The 23,816-nt window shown below is 40.3% G+C and overlaps 1 protein-coding gene across 2 annotated transcripts in view; it reads right to left on the bottom strand.

Annotated features, from left to right (window-relative positions):
- The window catches only part of LOC126262578 (uncharacterized), a 98,550-nt gene that overhangs the window by 39,233 nt on the left and 35,501 nt on the right, over positions 1-23,816 (bottom strand). The window contains exons 3-4 of one of the 2 annotated variants that reach the window (XM_049959311.1): positions 18,696-18,826; positions 18,497-18,610 (exon numbers count right to left, since the gene is read on the bottom strand). In XM_049959311.1, the coding sequence (XP_049815268.1) occupies positions 18,497-18,610; positions 18,696-18,826 (245 nt within the window). The remainder of the gene's footprint in view (positions 1-18,496; positions 18,611-18,695; positions 18,827-23,816) is intronic. The other variant, XM_049959312.1, reaches the window with a different exon arrangement.

Here is a 23,816-nt window from a genome sequence, read left to right as displayed (position 1 = left end):
TATGTAGGAACCTGAGGTTGGCACACTGCTCTCTTGGCTGCTATTGGCTTTCTTGACACTGGAGGAGCTACTTCCCATTCTAGTGGCTCCTCAATGGCCCTCATGAGGCTGAGTGAATCCCTTACCAGTCCTCCCACCAAGAAAAAGTCCCTGGCAGCATGAGAATTGATAGATCCTCTGCATACTGACAGATAAGGCGACCAATGAGCTACGGAGAGTGATGGACCTGTTCCAACCAATGTCCACAGTGTTCTTGTGCATAAAAGAAATAGACCCTACCTTAATTTTCGGCTTCAGTCACACTTTAGTTGAGTCTGACTCACTGTTACTGTTGCAAACTCCACATTTAGGTAGTACATCCTATCTAGTGCTGAACTTCTCTGTCAGCCCATCTACTTTTGTTAACTTCATTTGAAGGTGACACATCCCACCAGCAAGTTTGCAAATAAATGAAGGATTCCATACTATGTAAATTTTTGCTATGGTATCCTCTGATTTAAGCTTACAATGAGCGAGAATGGTAATTAAAACATCCAAAAATGAACATCAACATGACAGTGAAGTGAGGAGAGAAGAGAAAGGCTGCAAGTACAGAAGCTTAGCATTTAACTTTACACTGATGAAGTTATTGGAGATTGGATGCAAGCTAAGATAGGACAAGGAGAGGGAAGGAACTGGCACGGTCTTTTTCAAAGTGACTATTATAGCATTTGCCTCAACCAATTAAAAAAACAATGGAGAAACTAACTTCACCACCTCCTCTGATGGAGAGAATAGTTCACAGCAACAAACAGACTACTCTGTGTACTACAACTACCTGGTAACTATGAGAGGTTCAAATGGCTCTGAGCACTATGGGACTTAACATCTATGGTCATCAGTCCCCTAGAACTTAGAACTACTTAAACCTAACTAACCTAAGGACATCACACAACACCCAGCCATCAAGAGGCAGAGAAAATCCCTGACCCCGCCAGGAATCGAACCCGGGAACCCGGGCATGGGAAGCGAGAATGCTACCGCACGACCATGAGATGCGGGCACTATGAGAGGCCTCAGCTGGAAGTATATAACATATTACTGGCAAAAGTTATCAAATTATACTTATTTATGAGTATTGGTATTGTAGGAAGAATAGACCACACCTATGAAGAGTAAATGGAATAATCCTTTGTTCAAGCATCTGTAGCTGAGTGAAATCTTCGACAACTGCTGATATTTTGATGGATGAACATCCTGTCATTCATAAGACACAAATGCAATGAGAGACTGCTCCACATGATAACATAAAACTGTTGGTGGATAGGGTGACATCAACCAGAAACAAAAGACGGAGTGTGCAGATAGAGCACATATACGGTAGACAAGTAGTACCACCACAAATTAAAGAACCGATGCCATACATTATAGATATAACTGGTGACAAATGAAAATTTGTGCCGGACTAGGACTCGAACTCAATTTCCCACTTATCACAAGCGGTCATCTTAACCATTAGGTTATCTGTTCACACACTCCAGACCAACCCAAACATCCATATGTCACACTGTCTACATCCCTATACTACAGTCTCCTACATTCATCACTAAATGCTTGCAGCTATATTTTATTTGTAAGACTTGCTAATTTAAATTTCAATAGCTTCTTTAATACCAGTATCCAAATAACTCTAAGGGCTAATCAGAATCTCTGTGTTGTTATATTCCACAGGATGGCCAGTACAAAGGGAATGATCTACAATCACAGATTTGGTCAAGTGTTGTAAGCATGTGGAATGCTCTATGTATCAGTCCTCCATGGTCCTGATGGTCTGACATATGTTGGACATGCCACGACTGCATGGGATAGGGTAGACATTTGTCTTCCATAAACCAAGATCATTCTTTACAGACCCTAAAATGGCCCCAGTGTTAGATGTTGTTTGAAAAACACATCTTGCACTGTGTTTCTGTAGAACACAACCAATCCTGTTGGAAATTTTACCTATGTAATACGCAAAGCTACAGACTAAGGTGCCACTCCATTATTTTCATCATTCACCTGATTCACAGTTGGTCAACACCATAACACACATCTGAACTATCTTTCACTCTAACCATCCCAGTGAAAGCCAGATTACCCAATAACATTCCTGTAACATGTGCAGATGATGTCTTGCAAGATCCAGGATGATGAGCTGAAATCGGTCTGCAAATTTAAATACCTGGGGTTGTACATACAGAGGGACGGAAGAGTGGAAAGCAAGATACAACACCGAATAAATTGCGGTTGGAACAACTGGAGGAAAATGAGTGGAGTGTTGTGTGACAAGAAGGTGAACATTGGGTTGAAAGGGAAAGTGTACAAGTCGGTGGTAAGGCCTGCTATGATATACGGGGCAGAGACATGGCCAATCACAGTAGCCCAGGAAAGGAAGATGGAAGTGACAGAAATGAGGATCCAGAGGTGGATGTGTGGGGTAACAAGGAAGGACAGGATTAGAAATGAATTTGTTACAGGAGCTGTTAAAGTGGGACCCATGGGGAAAAAGATACAAGAGAGCAGACTAAGATGGTACAGACACTTACAGAGAAAAGGGGAAGAGTATATTGGAAACAGAGTTGTAGATATAAAGATTTACGGAGCGAGAAGGAGAGGAAGACCGAAGATGAGGTGGAAGGATAAGATATTCGGGGACCTAAGGGAGAAAGGATGGAAGAAGGAAGAGGCAATGGATTTTGCAATAGTAAAAAATATACGACCAATGCTGTCTCTTTTTTCAAGTATACCTGTTATCTGGTCGTTGTGCACAAGACAACATGGAGTCGCCAATCAATGAAAAATATGATTAAAAGTTCCCTATTATGCAGCAGACATTGTAGACTTACAGCTGAAGTGGTCTTATCTTCAAAAGAATAAATTATTCTCCACTATCTCCCCCTCCTCTCCCCATCCCCATCCCTCAAAGTATCAGAAGCAAAACTATAAGAGGGTGTGTGTGTTGAATATGAATCGGAAGAAAAGAAAGTTCAATTTCAATTCTGAACTGAAAATCACTGACGGTGAGGAGGCAGCTTTGTTATCTTTCAAGGCGGTTGTTACTAAGTACTCAGGCAACAAACAGGGCTCACCACAATACATTTCTATTGTGGCAAACACGTTTGAAGAATTGAAGATTAAGATGTTCACTGATCCTCAACATTCCTTCTTTGAACAGTTAACTCAATTTTTTTCCTTTAAATTTGAGTGATAGTGGTGAGAGACAAGGTAAGCACTTGCATCAAGGCATAAAAAAATTGTTGGAAAGATGGCATCAGGCCAATGGAATATTAATATAATAGAAGACTAAATCTACTGATAGTAACCTCTAATGAGATTTACAACTGGCAATAAATCAGAGACAGCAATATCAGTTGCTTCCGGAAAAAGAAAGAATAAATAAATAAAATAAATAAATGGACACACAGTTCCCATGTAATAAAGATTATTCTTAAATAATGTCATTGTCCATAATTCAAATTCCACATGTTTCGCTAATTTTCTAGTGTATAAAAGTACTACTCTGACAAAACTGCACATGATAGACATTGCAATTAAGCTATTTCCTGATGGAAAGTAAACATGATTTTTTTCGGTTGCTTGCATTACTGTTGATGTGTTCATCATGTTGTCATCCTGAAGACACTGACCTGGATCTCAGAGGGTTTCTGATCGTGTTCAATAACAAGCATTCTTATCTCATGGGCAGATCAGGAATTAACTTGGTAATCCATACCAACTACAAAATCCTAATAGAACTTACAGAGACGGAATGTTAAGAAACATTCATCCACATTACGAAATGTATGACATGGCAAAGCAACCATTCACCACCATTATTTAACTAGTAGTTTAAAGAAGCAGTCTATGAGAGACAGGAAATTGAGCAGTAATAAAAGAGTGAGTTAAACAAACATCAATTTAAGATAATGATGACATGGCTGTTCTGCTAGGAAGTATGGGAGATGTGTCAAACTGAATGGAAAACATATTTTACACAGAGTATGGTTGGTAACCTCCCCCCATGACCATGGACCTTGCCGCTGGTGGGGAGGCTTGCGTGCCTCAGCGATACAGATGGCCGTACCGTAGGTGCAATCACAACGGAGGGGTATCTGTTGAGAGGCCAGACAAACGTGTGGTTCCTGAAGAGGGGCAGTAGCCTTTTCAGTAGTTGCAGGGGCAACAGTCTGGATGATTGACTGATCTGGCTTTGTAACAATAACCAAAACGGCCTTGCTGTGCTGGTACTGCGAATGGCTGAAAGCAAGGGGAAAAAATATTCCGGAGGTAAAATAGTCCCCCATTTGGATCTCCGGGCGGGGACTACTCAAGAGGACGTTGTTATCAGGAGAAAGAAAACTGGCGTTCTACGGATCGGAGCGTGGAATGTCAGATCCCTTAATCGAGCAGGTAGGTTAGAAAATTTAAAAAGGGAAATGGATAGGTTAAAGTTAGATATAGTGGGAATTAGTGAAGTTCGGTGGCAGGAGGAACAAGACCATTGGTCAGGTGAATACAGGGTAATAAATACAAAATCAAATAGCGGTAATGCAGGAGTAGGTTTAATAATGAATAAAAAAATAGGAGTGCGGGTAAACTTCTACAAATAGCATAGTGAACACATTATTGTGGCCAAGATAGACACGAAGCCCACGCCTACTACAGTAGTACAAGTTTATATGCCAACTAGCTCTGCAGATGATGAAGAAATTGATGAAATGTATGATGAGATAAAAGAAATTATTCAGATAGTGAAGGGGATGAAAATTTAATAATCATGGGTGACTGGAATTCGAGTGTAGGAAAAGGGAGAGAAGGAAACGTAGTAGGCGAATATGGATTGGGGGTAAGAAATGAAAGAGGAAGCCATCTGTTAGAATTTTGCACAGAGCATAACTTAATCATAGCTAACACTTGGCTCAAGAATCATAAAAGAAGGTTGTATACATAGAAGAATCCCGGAGATACTAAAAGGTATCAGATAGATTATATAATGGTAAGACAGAGATTTAGGAACCAGGTTTTAAACTGTAAGAGATTTCCAGGGGCAGATGTGGACTCTGACCACAATCTATTGCTTATGAACTGCAGATTAAAATTGAAGAAACTGCAAAAAGGTGGGAATTTAAGGAGATGGGACGTGGATAAACTGACTAAACCAGAGGTTGTGCAGAGTTTCAGGGAGAGCATAAGGGAACAATTGACAGCAGTGGGGGAAAGAAGTACAGTAGAAGAAGAATGGGTAGCTCTGAGGGATGATGTAGTGAAGGCTGCAGAGGATCAAATAGGTAAAAAGATGAGGGCTAGCAGAAATCCTTGGGTAACAGAGGCAAAAAGGAATACAAACGTCTCAAAAATGATATTGACAGGAAGTGCAAAATGGCTAAGCAGGGATGGCTAGAGGACAAATGTAAGGATGTAGAGGCTTATCTCACTAGGGGTAAGATAGATACTGCCTACAGGAAAATTAAGGAGACCTTTGGAGAAAAGAGAACCACTTGTATGAATATCAAGAGCTCTGATGGAAACCCAGTTCTAAGCAAAGAAGGGAAAGCAGAAAGGTGGAAGGAGTATATAGAGGGTCTATACAAGGGCGATGTACTTGAGGACAATATTATAGAAATGGAAGAGAATGTAGATGAAGATGAAATGGGAGATACGTTACTGCGTGAAGAGTTTGACACAGCACTGAAAGGCCTGAGCCAAAACAAGGCCCCGGGAGTAGACAACATTCCATTAGATCTACTGACGGACTTGGGAGAGCCAGTCCTGACAAAACTCTACCATCTCGTGAGCAAGATGTATGAGACAGGCGAAGTACCCTCAGACTTCAAGAAAAATATAATAATTCCAATCCCAAAGAAAGCAGGTGTTGACAGATGTGAAAATTACCGAACTATCAGTTTAATAAGTCACAGCTGCAAAATACTAATGTGAATTCTTTACAGATGAATGGAAAAACTGGTAGAAGCCGACCTCGGGGAAGATCAGTTTGGATTCCGTAGAAATTTTGGAACACGTGGGGCAATACTGACCCTACGACTTATCTTAGAAGAAAGATTAAGGATAGGCAAACCTACGTTTCTAGCATTTGTAGACTTAGAGAAAGCTTTTGAAAATGTTGATTGGAATACTCTCTTTCAAATTCTGAAGATGGCAGGGATAAAATACAGAGAGCGAAAGGCTATTTACAATTTGTACAGAAAGCAGATGACAGTTATAAGAGTCGAGGGGTATGAAAGGGAAGCATTGGTTGGGAAGGGAGTGAGACAGGGTTGTAGCCTATCCCCGATGTTATTCAATCTGTATATTGAGCAAGCAATAAAGGAAACAAAAGAAAAATTCGGAGTAGGTATTAAAATCCATGGAGAAGAAATAAAAACTTTGAGGTTCGCCAATGACATTGTAATTCTGTCAGAGACAGCAGAGGACTTGGAAGAGCAGTTGAACGGAATGGACAGTGTCTTGAAAGGAGGATATAAGATGAACATCAACAAAAGCAAAACTAGGGTAATGGAATGTAGTCTAATTAAGTCGGGTGATGCTGAGGGAATTAGATTAGGAAATGAGACACTTAAAGTAGTAAAGGGGTTTTGCTATTTGGGGAGCAAAATAACTGATGATGGTCGAAGTAGAGAGGATATAAAATGTTGACTGGCAATGGCAAGGAAAGCGTTTCTGAAGAAGAGAAATTTGTTAACATTGAGTATAGATTTAAGTGTCAGGAAGTCGTTTCTGAAAGTATTTGTATGGAGTGTAGCCATGTATGGAAGTGAAACATGGATGATAAATGGTTTGGACAGGAAGAGAATAGAAGCTTTCGAAATGTGGTGCTACAGAAGAATGCTGAAGATTAGATGGGTAGATCACATAACTAATGAGGAGGTATTGAATAGAATTGGGGAGAAGAGGAGTTTGTGGCACAACTTGACGAGAAGAAGGGACCGGTTGGTAGGAGATGTTCTGAGGCATTGAGGGATCACAAATTTAGCATTGGAGGGCAGTGTGGAGGGTAAAAATCGTAGAGGGAGACCAAGAGTTGAATACACTAAGCAGATTAAGAAGGATGTAGGTTGCAGTAGGTACTGGGAGATGAAGAAACTTGCACAGGATAGGGTAGCATGGAGAGCTGCATCAAACCAGTCTCAGGACTGCAGACCACAACAACAATAACAACGACATGGTTGGTAAGATGAGGGGGATGTTGCATAGTAGAACCAACAACTTAGGTCCTAATAAAACTGAAAATGACACAGTAGCAGAAGTGAGAGAGTTCTCCTATCTATGAAGGAAGAGTACACAGAAATATGAAACGCAAAGAATACGTCACAAATAGATCTGTGGGGAAAATAAAATACAACTGTCCTACCAGTAATAAACACTGAGATGGAATTGAGAAAGAGGTTCCTGAAGTGTACATCTGGAGCACAGTGTGTTATGGAAGACAACGTGGTCCATGCTAATAAGAAACTGGAGACATGTGAATAGTGAAAAATGTTGAATATTTAGGAGAAAGGTAAGTTACAAAATGAAGACATAGTAGATAGGCCAGTTAATAAAAGAAAAGCTACAGATAGCCATTACAGGGTGTCTACAGATTTTCAGAGGATCAAATTCATGATCTTTTCCTAACTTTTCTCATTACTGCTTTAGTTATATTCATCATCACTTGAAAATATGGGTGGTGCAATGACACATACAGTTTATTATAAACCTGAAAGCTGGTTGAAATAAAATCTATTAAAATACAAATTGTTTTAACATCGTAACATAGGAAAACTTACACTTTTCCTTAAGAAACTATAACAATTCTGAAGGTACAAAATTTATGTCAAATATTAAACTTTGCAGTAAAATATCCAGTGTTTAAGTTTCTTAGCTAAAACTTGAACTTTCACCATCTAGAACTTCACCTGCTTCTTTTGTATTTTCAATAATCATTCATTTTTTTTAAGCTCTTTTATTTTTTGAACTGATCTCCTTTTAAGATTAGGCGTTTTTGATTAAGCTTTCTTCACAGTTAGTGTCACTGATTTTATTATGTCTACATTAAGTTGTTTCTCACTATTAAGTAAACAACCTGATGAGTCTACTGCAATGTAAACACTTCTTCCTGCAACAATTCCATCTTCTTCTAAGTTTACAACTAAATCTTCTTTGTTAACAGAAAATACTCCATCAACTACAGCACTTCCACAAAAAATGGATAACAGTTTCTGCATGAACTTGATGAAGTGGTGGTCCACACTTTGCATAAAATTCATCAGAAAGTGATCAAATTTGTCCTTCTTAGGGCTGAATTGTTTCAGTTGGTTTTTAGAATAGTCACAAAATTTAAAGTAATCTCTCTTCACTACATCACTGTTGATGGAGCCATATGTTTTTTTGACACAAATTTGTTGATGGAGCCATATGTTTTTTTGACACAAATTCTTAAAATGCAACTGTGACTCAAGAACTTCTCCAAATGGAGCTCTGTGTAACTTGGGGTGCTAAACATGAGCCACCTTTGACTATCTTTAATTTCAAAGGACTCTTGTCAGCAATTAACAATGTAGGAAAAGACGAATTGCTACTTACTGTAAAGATGACGTGTTAAGCTGCAGACAGGCACAATTAAAAGACCCTTCCACATGGCATTCTGGCCCGAGCAGCAGGAGCTGGAGATCATACACGCATGAGGTGCGCCAAATTGTGTGAATGAATGGTGTGTGTTTCTCTTTTTCTGACAAAGGCTGTGACTGAAAGCTTATGTGTAAGTGTATTTTAATTGTGCTTGTCTGTAACTTAATGTGTCATATTTACAGTAAGTAGCAACCTATATTTTTCTAAATTATTGATATTCCTACCTGGAGTTTCCACTGTTCAATTCTTCTCAGCAATTTCTAGATACAGACGTTATGAAACACCTGTGCACTCATTTCCGAAAATAAGGATATCCTTTTCTATGGAGTTCATGCTACAAGCAGTGGCACCACACCCAATATGTACATGATGAGTTGTTTTATGATTACATGCTTTGGTAACATCAACAGCAAGTAATGTGCTAGAATGTGTCACCATTTCCATAACAGTATTCTTTAGGAACTGAAAAGCAATGTTATACATTAAGCTGAACAAATCTTTGTACAACAAGGGGAAAAGAGAGTCCTCATGACGACTGGTATTTACTCTTTAGTTCAAAACTCTTTTAAAGTTCAGTTGATAATGACATAAGAAACTCGAGTTTTGCACAAAGGAGTTTGTCTTGTAAGTGATATTTTAATGTTTCAAAGTTTCTACTTTCAGGTGGTCTTTAATGTACTGGGTGATCAAAAAGTCAGTATAAATTTGAAAACTTAATAAACCATGGAATAATGTAGATAGACAGGTAAAAATTGACACACATGCTTGGAATGACATGGGGTTTTATTAAAATAAATATATAAATAAAAACAAAGTTCACAAATTGTCCGACAGATGGCACTAACTGCTACCGTGTCGGGTGAGAGGTACGCCGATATGTTACAGTATCGTATCATCCCCAGCCTGGCTGATAAACACCTGCTGGAACGTACAATGTTTATGCAGGATAGAAATCCAAATTGCTAGACGTGTGAAAGATCTCTTGCATGCGTCGTTTGGTGATGATCATGTGCTCAGCCGCCACTTTTGTCATGCTTGGCCTCCCAGGTCCCCAGACCTCAGTTCGTGCGATTATTGGCTTTGGGGTTACCTGAAGTCGTTAAGTGTATCGAGATCGGGCGACATCTCTAGGGATGCTGAAAGACAACATCCGACGCCAATGCCTCACCATAACTCCGGACATACTTTACAGTGCTATTCACAACATTATTCCTCGACTACAGCTATTGTTGAGGAATGATGGTGGACATATTGAGCATTTCCTGTAAAGAACATCATCTTTGCTTTGTCTTACTTTGTTATGCTAATTATTGCTATTCTGATCAGATGAAGCGCCATCTGTCGGACATTTTTTGAAATTTTGTATTTTTTTGGTTCTAATAAAACCCCATGTCATTCCAAGCATGTGTGTCAATTTATACCTCTCTATCTACATTATTCCGTGATTTATTCAGTTTTCAAATTTATATTGACTTTTTGATCACCCGGTACTTCAGCAACATACTTCTTCAAATGTGGAGTAAGTTCTACAGCTCTCTTCATGACTTCAATATTTCCAACCCATCTTACAGAACAAGATCTGAGAGGAAACTTGGAAAACTCAGTGATATTTGAGAATGTTGCCTTCCTTGAAGGAAAAATCCTTCACAAAGTATCAGATCACCCTAAAAAATTCATGGACATTCCAACCACTTTTATTATGAGCAGTTTTCAAAGCTCCATTCACTATATGAAGTGAAAAAGTGCCACAATGAAATATTTGTGGCTCGTTATCTTCTTCACTGATTAGAAATGCTTGCAAATCATGCAAAATCTTCGAGTTCACATTTGGCCCATTGATTGAAATCTGAATTATATTCTTAGGTGACAAATTCAAACAATTCAGACCCTTCAGGAAACTTGACTGTAAATCAGAGACCCTTCAGGAAACTTGACTGTAAATCAGAAGATGGGGAAGAATTAAAAAACATAGATGTTAAATATCTTGTGGATATAGGCTGATTTTGTTGATCCCAGAAATGAACCGCCAAATCCATCTACCCCTTCTGGACACCTTTGTTTAAACTCTCATCATTGACACACAAAATAATCCAACTTTCCTGATTATTATCTAGGAGATTATGGAAATGAGGATCAAGTCCATAAGTAATCATGTATGACAACATATCCTTGTGTAACTGTGTGTTATATACATACAAAGATGATGTGACTTACCAAACACAAGCGCTGGCAGGTCGATAGACACACAAACATACACCCATTTGTGTTTGTTTGTGTGTCTATCGACCTGCCAGCGCTTGTGTTTGGTAAGTCACATCATCTTTGTTTTTAGATATATTTTTCCCACGTGGAATGTTTCCCTCTATATGTTGTTGTTGTTATTGTGGTCTTCGGTCCTGAGACTGGTTTGATGCAGCTCTCCATGCTACTCTATCCTGTGCAAGCTTCTTCATCTCCCAGTACCTGCTGCAACCTACATGCTTCTGAATCTGTTTGGTGTATTCATCTCTTGGTCTCCCTCTACGATTTTTACCCTCCACGCTGCCCTCCAATACTAAATTGGTGATCCCTCGATGTCTCAGAACATGTCCTACCAACCGATCCCGTCTTCTAGTCAAGTTGTGCCACAAGCTCCTCTTCTCCCCAATTCTATTCAATACCTCCTCATTAGCTATGTGATCAACCCATCTAATCTTCAGCATTCTTCTGTAGCACCACATTTCGAAAGCTTCTATTCTCTTCTTGTGTAAGCTATTTATCGTCCACGTTTCACTTCCATACATGGCTACACTCCATACAAATACTTTCAGAAACGACTTCCTGACGCTTAAATCAATACTCGATGTTAACAAATTTCTCTTCTTCAGAAACGCTTTCCTTGCCATTGCCAGTCTACATTTTATATCCTCTCTACTTCGACCATCATCAGTTATTTTGCTCCCCAAATAGCAAAACTCCTTTACTACTTTAAGTGTCTCATTTCCTAATCTAATTCCCTCAGCATCACCCGGCTTGATTCGACTACATTCCATTATCCTCGTTTTGCTTTTGTTGATGTTCATCTTATACCCTCCTTTCAAGACACTGTCCATTCCGTTCAACTGCTCTTCCAAGTCCTTTGCTGTCTCTGACAGAATTACAATGTCATTGGCAAACCTCAAAGTTTTTATTTCTTCTCCATGGATTTTAATACCTACTCCGAATTTTTCTTTTGTTTCCTTTATTGCTTGCTCAATATACAGATTGAATAACATCGGGGATAGGCTACAACCCTGTCTCACTCCCTTCCCAACCAATGCTTCCCTTTCATACCCCTCGACTCTTATAACTGCCATCTGCTTTCTGTACAAATTGTAAATAGCCTTTCGCTCTCTGTATTTTATCCCTGCCATCTTCAGAATTTGAAAGAGAGTATTCCAATCAACATTGTCAAAAGCTTTCTCTAAGTCTACAAATGCTAGAAACGTAGGTTTGCCTTTCCTTAATCTTTCTTCTAAGATAAGTCGTAGGGTCAGTATTGCCTCACGTGTTCCAACATTTCTACGGAATCCAAACGGATCTTCCCCGAGGTCGGCTTCTACCAGTTTTTGCATTCGTCTGTAAATAATTCGCGTTAGTATTTTGCAGCTGTGACTTATTAAACTGATAGTTCGGTAATTTTCACATCTGTGAAACACCTGCTTCCTTTGGGATTGGAATTATTATATTCTTCTTGAAGTCTGATGGTATTTCGTCTGTCTCATACTTCTTGCTCACCAGATGGTAGAGTTTTGTCAGGACTGGCTCTCCCAAGGCCGTCAGTAGTTCTAATGGAATGTTGTCTACTCCAGGGGCCTTGTTTCGACTCAGGTCTTTCAGTGCTCTGTCAAACTCTTCATGCAATATCATATCTCCCATTTCATCTTCATCTACATCCTCTTCCATTTCCATAATATTGTCCTCAAGTATATCGCCCTTGTATAGACCCTCTATATACTCCTTCCAACTTTCTGCTTTCCCTTCTTTGCTTAGAACTGGGTTTCCATCAGAGCTCTTGATATTCATACAAGTGGTTCTCTTTTCTCCAAAGGTCTCTTTAATTTTCCTGTAGGCAGTATCTATCTTACCCCTAGTGAGATGAGCCTCTACATCCTTACATTTGTCCTCTAGCCATCCCTGCTTAGCCATTTTGCACTTCCTGTCAATATCATTTTTGAGGCGTTTGTATTCCTTTTTGCCTGCTTCATTTACTGCATTTTTAAATTTTCTCCTTTCATCAATTAAATTCAATATTTCTTCTGTTACCCAAGGGTTTCTACTAGCCCTCATCTTTTTACCTATTTGATCCTCTGCTGCCTTCACTATTCCATCCCTCAAAGCTACCCATTCTTCTTCTACTGTATTTCTTTCCCCCATTCCTGTCAATTGTTCCCTGATACTCTCCCTGAAACTCTGTACAATCTCTGGAGTCATTCCAATCCCAGGAGTGGAAAGACTTACCTTAGGGGGAAAAAAGGACAGGTATACACTCGCACACACACACATATACAGACACAAGCAGACATATTTAAAGACAAAGAATTTGGGCAGAGATGTCAGTCGAGGCGGAAGTGAAGAGGCAAAGATGATGTTGAATGACAGGTGAGGTATGAGTGGCGGCAACTTGAAATTAGCAGAGATTGAGGCCTGGTGGGTAATGGGAAGAGAGGATATATTGAAGAGCAAGTTCCCATCTCCGGAGTTCGGATAGGTTGGTGTTGGTGGGAAGTATCCAGATAACCCGGACGGTGTAACACTGTGCCAAGATGTGCTGGCCGTGCACCAAGGCATGTTTAGCCACAGGGTGATCCTCATTACCAACAAACACTGTCTGCCTGTGTCCATTCATGCGAATGGACAGTTTGTTGCTGGTCATTCCCACATAGAATGCATCACAGTGTAGGCAGGTCAGTTGGTAAATCACGTGGGTGCTTTCACATGTGGCTCTGCCTTTGATTGTGTACACCTTCCGGGTTACAGGACTGGAGTAGGTGGTGGTGGGAGGGTGCATGGGACAGGTTTTACACCGGGGGCGGTTACAAGGATAGGAGCCAGAGGGTAGGGAAGGTGGTTTGGGGATTTCATAGGGATGAACTAACAGGTTACTCTCCAAACCTTCCAGGAATTTCTGACTTCCAGCCTTGCATCTCAATCCTTCTTAAAAAACCTTAATCCTACTCCCAACATCACCACTGCTGAAGCCCAGGCTATCCGTGATCTGAAGGCTGACCGATCCATCGTCATTCTTCCGGCGGACAAGGGTTCCACGACCGTGGTACTTGATCGTCGGGAGTATGTGGCTGAGGGACTGCGTCAGCTTTCAGACAACACCACATACAAAGTTTGCCAAGGTAACCCCATTCCCGATGTCCAGGCGGAGCTTCAAGGAATCCTCAGAACCTTAGGCCCCCTGCAAAACCTTTCACCTGACTCCATCAACCTCCTGACCCCACCGACACCCCGCACCCCTACCTTCTACCTTCTTCCTAAAATCCACAAACCCAATCATCCTGGCCGCCCCATTGTAGCTGGTTACCAAGCCCCCACAGAACGGATCTCTGCCTACGTAGATCAACACCTTCAACCCATTACATGCAGTCTCCCATCCTTCATCAAAGACACCAACCACTTTCTCGAACGCCTGGAATCCTTACCCAATCTGTTACCCCCGGAAACCATCCTTGTAACCATTGATGCCACTTCCTTATACACAAATATTCCACACGTCCAGGGCCTCGCTGCGATGGAGCACTTCCTTTCACGCCGATCACCTGCCACCCTACCTAAAACTTCTTTCCTCATCACTTTAGCCAGCTTCATCCTGACCCACAACTTCTTCACTTTTGAAGGCCAGACATACTAACAATTAAAGGGAACAACCATGGGTACCAGGATGGCCCCCTCGTACGCCAACCTATTCATGGGTCGCTTAGAGGAAGCCTTCTTGGTTACCCAGGCCTACCAACCCAAAGTTTGGTACAGATTTATTGATGACATCTTCATGATCTGGACTCACAGTGAAGAAGAACTTCAGAATTTCCTCTCCAACCTCAACTCCTTTGGTTCCATCAGATTCACCTGGTCCTACTCCAAATCCCATGCCACTTTCCTTGACGTTGACCTCCACCTGTCCAATGGCCAGCTTCACACGTCCGTCCACATCAAACCCACCAACAAGCAACAGTATCTGCATTATGACAGCTGCCACCCATTCCACATCAAACGGTCCCTTCCCTACAGCCTAGGTCTTCATGGCAAACGAATCTGCTCCAGTCCGGAATCCCTGAACCATTACACCAACAACAGCTTTCGCATCTCGCAACTACCCTCCCGACCTGGTACAGAAGCAAATAACCAGAGCCACTTCCTCATCCCCTCGAACCCAGAATCCCCCACAGAAGAACCACAAAAGTGCCCCACTTGTGACAGGATACTTTCCAGGACTGGACCAGACTCTGAATGTGGCTCTCCAGCAGGGATACGACTTCCTCAAATCCTGCCCTGAAATGAGATCCATCCTTCATGAAATCCTCCCCACTCCACCAAGAGTGTCTTTCCGCCGTCCACCTAACCTTCGTAACCTGTTAGTTCATCCCTATGAAATCCCCAAACCACCTTCCCTACCCTCTGGCTCCTATCCTTGTAACCGCCCCCGGTGTAAAACCTGTCCCATGCACCCTCCCACCACCACCTACTCCAGTCCTGTAACCCGGAAGGTGTACACAATCAAAGGCAGAGCCACATGTGAAAGCACCCACGTGATTTACCAACTGACCTGCCTACACTGTGATGCATTCTATGTGGGAATGACCAGCAACAAACTGTCCATTCGCATGAATGGACACAGGCAGACAGTGTTTGTTGGTAATGAGGATCACCCTGTGGCTAAACATGCCTTGGTGCACGGCCAGCACATCTTGGCACAGTGTTACACCGTCCGGGTTATCTGGATACTTCCCACCAACACCAACCTATCCGAACTCCGGAGATGGGAACTTGCTCTTCAATATATCCTCTCTTCCCATTACCCACCAGGCCTCAATCTCCGCTAATTTCAAGTTGCCGCCACTCATACCTCACCTGTCATTCAACATCATCTTTGCCTCTTCACTTCCGCCTCGACTGACATCTCTGCCCAAATTCTTTGTCTTTAAATATGTCTGCTTGTGTCTGTATATGTGTGTGTGTGCGAGTGTATACCTGTCCTTTTTTCCCCCTAAGGTAAGTCTTTCCGCTCCCGGGATTGGAATGACTCCTTACCCTCTCCCTTAAAACCCACATCCTTCTGTCTTTCCCTCTCCTTCCCTCTTTCCTGACGAAGCAGCCGTTGGTTGCGAAAGCTAGAATTTTGTGTGTATGTTTGTGTGTGTGTGTTTTTTCTTGCTGATGAATGAGAGATGACTTTATTCATAGACCATTTCATCAGTAACTAAAAAATGTTTCAACCAGTTTGTTTTGGAACTCTCTTCTGCTGAAGTTTTAGAGGTTGTAGCAGGAGCAAGTCATGGTAATTCATTACTGCCATTCAAACTCTGTTCAGAAGAAACTTGTGACCGTGCTGATACTGTTTTTACTACAGCAAAAGGCAAATTGTTTTGCTCCACTGAAACTAATGAATGTACCAATGCTGAATGATCTTTTCTCTTTCGTGTACCTTACACATGAAAAGCCTCTGGCACTAATTTTTCGCACAAAATGCTTGACAAATGCCAAGTTATAGTCCATGAGTAGTAATAATATGGCATGGGAAACATTTCAGCTAATTAGAAATTGATTTTACTCTGATTGTTCTTAACACCTTAAGAAGGAGATTGAAATTACCATAATTTTATATTAATTATTAAAAGCCTTCCAGGAAATGTCTTTCCAAAAAGATGCACATTACAGAGTCAAACATAAGTGGGTGTGGACAGAATTAAAGACACAGCTGTTCTAACTGATAATCCTCCAGCAACATATGAGATGGCAACGCTATCATGGGTGGAGCTACAATCTGTGTGTTATTTCTATTATGTATTTACACCACATATATACCTCAACGAAGCCACACCTCCAAATTTTCCCATCTACACCTACCCCTCAAGATTGCCAAAACAAAATTGATTACCACCCACATGATTTCATTAGCTTTGCATCACTTTCACGATCACCTGTTAATTTTCATTATTTTTCTTGACTTTCATGACCTGTAGATACCCTACACATTGCCTACTTTCTTTTTATGACAATACAATACGAAATATTAATATCCAAAGCACTGAAATCGAGATTGCAATGGGCTTTTGTCAGCTAATTATAGCTCATGTCGTGTGATCTTGCCAGTCAGTGACAGCAGATATTCAAACCATAGGGCATGTAATGTCATCAGCCAATGGCAACATCACTGTTACATAATACGAACACACACACAGGAAAAGTTAATGGCTTAAATTAACCTACATATAGTATGGTTACAAGTAAAGCTAGTTTTCACACATAAAATTGGTCCTTTTTCGCATGTGCTGTCTTTTAAAATATATCAAACTCCGAGGTACCAGCAAAATTTTAAATAATGGCATAAATGGCTGGTCTCCTGGGCCCAACATTTTTCTATGTGGCTGGTCCTCAAAGTGTTTTGAATGAGAGTCAACCGCTCTGTGATTTATGAAATTCATCGGACATTCTCACATGTGACATAATTCATCTTGCTTAAAAGAAAATTTGCTTTGAAAGTAATTCTTCTCAAACCACCATTTGGAATATTTTCTCATGACCCGTTAGAAAATGTAAACAGTTGTGACATCATGCTCACCTGAAACAATATGTTGTCACAAAGTATTGCATAATTTTTATCCTAAAGCCTTTGACACATTTTGTTGCCAGCAAACGCTTTTGTGTGCGCTGTGTTTAGTTGTAAATGGCACATTTTCTTTGCAATTTAACCTTCGTTTTGGTGTCTCTCTCTCTATCGTTTATGTTTTATTGCTGCTGTATTATTCTGCAGTAGCTGGATAAATAATCTTTGTTAGAGTATCACTTCATATCAGTCAAAAATTTTTTAAAAAAGAAACAATACTGAAAACTAAAACAATGAAAAATTCCCAGGTTTTTTCCAGTTTTCTCTTGGTAGAAAAAATTCCCAGGTTTTTCCTGGTTGTCCCAGACCATGTGGTGCTGGAAGGTGTGTGTATGGGGGGGAGGGGGGGCGGGGGAAGATTGTGAGCATGTGTGCACATGCATGCATGCGTGTGGGTGGGGGTGGGAGAATTGTAACCAAACACTAGACTATAGAAAATATATTTTAGGGGCTATCAATTTTAATCACTAGATACACATAAAAACATTAGCATAAGATAAAAAGACAATAAAAATGACATCAAACACATCAAAAGAGCGATTTTTTTAAAAACTGTCCTGCATTTTAATATAAGCAGAATAATTATTACACTAACTAACAGCTGAAAATCCAGGATGGAATAATGACAATATAATAAAAGGATAGTGCTACTTACCATATAGTGGAGTTGCTGAATCACAGACAGGCACAAAGAAAGACTGCAAAACAAGTAAGCTTTTGGCCAAAAGGCCTTCTTCTGAATTTGACCTCTGACTCTCTCTCTCTCTTTCTCTCTGCCGAGGCAGCCAGAGACAGTGGTCGTGCATGTGTGTGTGTGTGTGTGTGTGTGTGTGTGTGTGTGTGTTACAGTCTTTTTGTTGTGCCAGTCTGTGATTCAGCATCTCCACTTTATGGTGAGCAGCCGTCTATCCTTTTCCTAAATACTGTCAATAAGTAACAGCTGCTGATCTCAAGGAGTTTAAGATGCTGAAAAAGGGAAACTGATATCAATTTTACCTGCTTCACACAATTTCAGTGCCACTTCCATATCTGGGTCATTCTCAGATAAAACAATGTGGAATAATGTAGAGTTTGCTATGCCTGTTGTTACATTAGGATCCCCACCATTAGCTGAAACATTTTAAATTTACTTATTTACAAAGAATATTACACATACGTATTTAGCACAGAGACCCAACTACTTAAAATTTTATACCTAGAAATACATCAAGAAGCATGAGGAGCTGTTCACGAAGTTCACTGGCAGATAATTTCTCTTCACCATTAAGGCCTATTGTTCGTAATGGATTAGTGATGTCCTCTTCCTCTTCTCCTGACTCTAGGCTGCTAAAAGTAGCCCCAGTTTCTTTAAAAAGTAAGCTGTAACTCACACTAAATGCTAGCACATAAAAATTTAATAAAACGAAATAACAACATTTCTTTTAAACTCATACAGAGAACTGAATTCTGTGAGAGTAAAATTTCAAACTGAAAAGTGCAATGAACAATATCACACATAATGTAATTTAACAATTGCTGATAAGGAATGAATGTTAACAGGCGAACACACGCTGAATAATGATAATGCATTTATTACTAAATGCTGAAATCAAATGATATGTTTATTACACTTAGAAAGAAAACGGTTCCAAAACGAAACTAAATTGCAAACTGATGCAAAACTTATGAGTAGGACTGAATGCCTAGTCAAGAGAGACACAGCACACTTAAAGGGGTGATAAAGCAATGAAAGAACAGAGTAAAAAGTGGAGGGGAGAGACAAATAGAGGTACACCAAAACATGTAGAATCAGTATAAGCTGAGTCCATTTTTGTAGTACAGATCAAACACTTGCTGCCAACTTCTCCCCTGAAAGTTCTCAAGTACTAGTGCTGGAAAGAACAATTCAAAGAGCTTGCATAGTGAAACCAGGCCAGAGATCCGAAATGTTCTAATGTAAACGATTATGTGTATTTACTTTCAATACACTGCCTGCGTGTGAGACTGGTAGCAACTAAGCAGCAGTTTTACAGTTGGTTCTGTCCATACATTACTGAGTACTCACATTCGAAGGACAAGTCCTGAATGTCTGAGTGAGTTTTAGGCTGCAAGTTTAGGACTGCTACATGTCATCAACAGCACTTTACAATAGGGTACTGTATGTTATCAACAGAGCCTATTATGCAGTTTCCTTTGCACTACCTTGGGCAATAATTTTATGTAGAGATACACTTGGTAGCCAGACACTGGGAAGCCATTTTCTGTAATGCTATTTCTGCTTGTTGCTAACTTTCAGAAGCAAATTTATGCAGTGGTGAATTTATTACAACATCTGGCTTGAGAAGTTAATCTGTGTCAATTATAAAATTATGAGACAGAATAGCTGGCCAATACTTACATTCAGGAGGCAAACTTCTTAGTACTGCCAATAGAAACACACAAAATCAAAAGTAAAAGTCCTTGATTTTGAACTGTTAGTTCTTTTCTTAGTAAGGAAAGTCACACAGGTAGGGGTGGTTACAAAGAAAGGGCTGGTCACTCAGCTCTCATACCCCTGGATGAGAGTGAACTACCTGTACAAGGCCCAAGAATATAAAAAACAATTAATTGAATAAAATTATTTAATTGGATAGCACAACAGTCTTATGTGTGCGTTCTGCTGCCACTTGGTGAGTAGATTTTTCATCTATCCAATTAAATAATTTTATCAATAATTAATTGTTTTCATTAATAAATTGAATAAGATGTAGAAATAAATACAAATTAAAATATAATAAAAAATAACAAGGAAAAAGACAATAATAATGAAAAATGAGAGGGGGGAGGGAGGGTTAAACACAAAGAGATGTTAAAGCCCAAAAGATGTCAGGATGCAAGAATATGTTCAAAGGCAAGTTCCAATCTCTTGAGTTCACGGAAACTCGTGTGAGATCTGACAACAACAACAACAAATACATGCATTAGAAGTGAGAGTTGCAGGAACATAAACGGAGTGCACTCAAACCACTTTTATTTACAACAAATTTATCAATTCTGGACCATGACTGAATTGAGTGTAGCTGTCTTTTGCAGACTTATTTAATAATTTCCTGAAGCAATTAACTCCTTCCCATGGTGTACTAACATTACAGGCTATTACTGTTTTCTTTTAAATAACCAAATGAAAACAGAACACCCATTCAAAAGTAACCACCACATGAATTAAAAAGACTGAAAGATGAGATGGTCAATTCCAGTTTCGTGGAACACAATTGGGTGCTGCCAGATCCACAACTGCACTCACTCCCATACTTTATTTTCTGAACAAAACCAATCTCCATGCATGCCTTTCTTCAGCTCACCAAGGATGTGAAAATCACACCGTGAAAGTTCCAGACTGTACAGAGTATGTTGTTGAGTTTGCCAACCAAATTGCTACAGCACAGCTCTCGTCTGATTGGTATTGCGGGGGTGAACGTTATTGTGTAACAAGAGGTTTCCATCCAAGAGCATTCTTGTGTTTTTTGACTACATGGCACGTCGCAGTTTCTGCAAAGTGTCTTCATAGCACTGTAACCTGATTGTGGGGTAAAGCTAGAGGAGCTCAGCGAGCAGAGGGCCCTTGCAGTCGTAGAAGAGGATCATCTTGACCTTAGCGGAAATTGTGTGAACAGCTTTGGATTTCTTTGTAGGGGAAGATGTGGGCTGTTTCCACTAATGGCTTTGGCATTTGCCTTCAGGCTGTCAGATGGAATCATCCTGTTGCATGGTAACACCCACAAGCACACTGCCAATCTGATGAAGGCTATGCTTCAGCAATGTGGTTGGGAAATGCTGGAACACCCTCTGTACAGCCCAGATCTTTCACCATACAATTTTCACATCTTTGGCGACATGGTTTTATTGTCCCAGCTGATTGAAGCAACAAGATCATGTTTATTTCACAACAAAGAAAAAATTGAGTTTAGAGGTATTTAAAACGCCAAAAACGGATCAAAGCTGAGTTGGATAAAGTTTACATCACATCTGTTCCTGTGTTCGCAGCTCTTAGCAATTGGGTAAATGAGTTTAAATGGGGTCGTGCAGCCACAAAGAATGATCAGCATTCGTGATGTCCCGTGGAAGTGACCAACCCTGATATGATTTACAAAATCCATGATATAATTTTGAGTGAGTAACAAACTGAGGTGTTTGAAATAGTTCAGGCCACAGGTATATTGCAAGATTCAGTGTTTTCAATTGTGTACAAAAGAACTGGATGTGAAAAAAATTTTGGCCTGATGGATGCCGAGTTTGCTCTCAGTGGAGAATACGCGCAACCAGGTGGTCAATGCTGAGGCTGTTTTGGCATTTGCTGTCAAAATCCTATTGGGTTTCTGCATCGATACATAACTGTCGATGAAAGATGGATACACCACTACAATCCAGAGGCTAAGGGACAGTCAAAACAGTGGTTTTTTGAGGGCAAATGGGCTCTGAAGAAAGTGAACACAGTGAGGTTGGCCAGTTAGGTGATGGCACGGTTTTTTGGGATGCACGCAGAATCATCTATGTCAATTACTTGAAAAAGGAGCAAATAAAAACTGTGTAGTATTATGCATTACTGTGTAGTATTATGCATTGCTATTGCACCAGTGGAGTGAAGAAATCAAAGAAAAACATCTTCATCTGAAAAACAAACAGACCCTCTTCCATCAGAATGAGGCACGGGTGTATACACGCAGTTTCAATGGCTAAAATTATGGAATTAAAGTTGAATTATTGCAAAATACACTGTGTTTGTTAAGGCAAAAAGTCAAGTACCGGCATGACAGTCCAGAACGACAAAGAAGAATAGGCTGTGAGAAGAGGTCAGCCAATCGCATGCTGACCGACCTACCTTCCAGGATGACAAAGCGATAGCAGCGGCTCCTATGTGAAGACAACATAAGCACCGCACCTGATTGGTGGTGGCCCCAGTTCCATAGCAGCTTCAAGATTAGCGACTTGGATAGCAGCATCAATGTTAGGCGGTTTGATAGCAGCTTTAACAGTAGCCACCTCGATAGCAGTTCAGGAAAGACTTCTGTCAGTTAGAGATCAGTGGTCACTGCGAAGAGTGGTTATTTCATATGCTGCCCTTTGCTTGCGACGCATCTGTTTAATTGCCAAAGTTAAATACTGAATTTGATTACTTGTAATAAAACTCTTTAATATGAGTTGTTTGACTGTTTGTCTAGTGAACCAAGTATGCAGGATTCCTAGACCCAACAAGACTGAAGACGGGGCTGGACGTAACAGTATTCACCGGCTTTGGCCCGCTATGGTATTTTTCGTTATTTCTGTACATGGAAAAATGGCCAAGTGGATGATAGATCACATTGAATGAGGAGGTCATTGTCCAAACAGATACCTATTGTACAACTCTACCAAAATCTTACTTTTTGGACGTTTTAAAAAAGTTGGAGATATTCTTGGAAAAACATATAGAGTTAACAGGAGACTAAGTTAAAAAATTAAAAAATAATAAATCCTGAAATAATTAGTTTTGCTAACTGTTTCTAAGGACTTACTGAATGAGACTTGTAAAAAGGCCGCCAAGCAGCCACAAAGAAAAAATGAACACAGGCAGGATAGTAATACAGAATAACATGTTGTGGAACACATACTTGTACAACAAGGGAGGATCAGAAAGTAACGCACAATAATTTTATCTCTCCTGGTATTGCAGCTGAAAAGTCAAAATTTCACGAAGATATAGTTTCAAGTGTGCACTACAAAGGGAATTTTGTTTTTATGTGCAGCTGTACCGAGAGCAGTCAGAACTATGAAACAAACATGGCGCATATGTTTCTGTTGTCAACTTGTGAAGGGCAGCGAAGAGTAGTTCAATATTTGAGGGGCCAAAGGGCACAGAGTGAAATTCACAGGGGCACGCATGGCATGTATGGGGATGACTGTATGGACCATAGCAATGTCTCCAGATGGTGTGCATTCTTCTAAGATGGCCATGTAGACCTTAGAGATTCATTATGCTCCAGGCAGCTGGTAACAGCTGCAACTCTACAGAATGTCAGAGCCATTGAGGGAGCAATTTCGAATGATCGGCATGTGCTTATCCTAGCAGTTCAACATTTCTTATCATGCAGCGTACAATACTGTTCATGAAACGTTGAAATTTCATAAAGATGGTGCTCGCTTAGTGCCTACGACCTGACTGACAACCACAAGAGCCCGTGAATGATGACAAGCTTGGATCACTTAACACATTACGTTGCAGAAGGGCATGACTTTCTGAAAAGAATAGTCAATGGTGACGAGTCATGGGTGTACTGCTACACATCCAAATCCAAGCACGCCTCTATGAAGTGGAACCATG

This window comes from Schistocerca nitens, chromosome 6, assembly GCF_023898315.1.
Source record: "Schistocerca nitens isolate TAMUIC-IGC-003100 chromosome 6, iqSchNite1.1, whole genome shotgun sequence".
Classification (NCBI taxonomy): Eukaryota; Metazoa; Arthropoda; class Insecta; order Orthoptera; family Acrididae; genus Schistocerca; species Schistocerca nitens.
The sequence above is the reverse complement of the archived record's forward strand: the minus strand, read 5'-3'. Positions and strand labels throughout refer to the sequence as shown.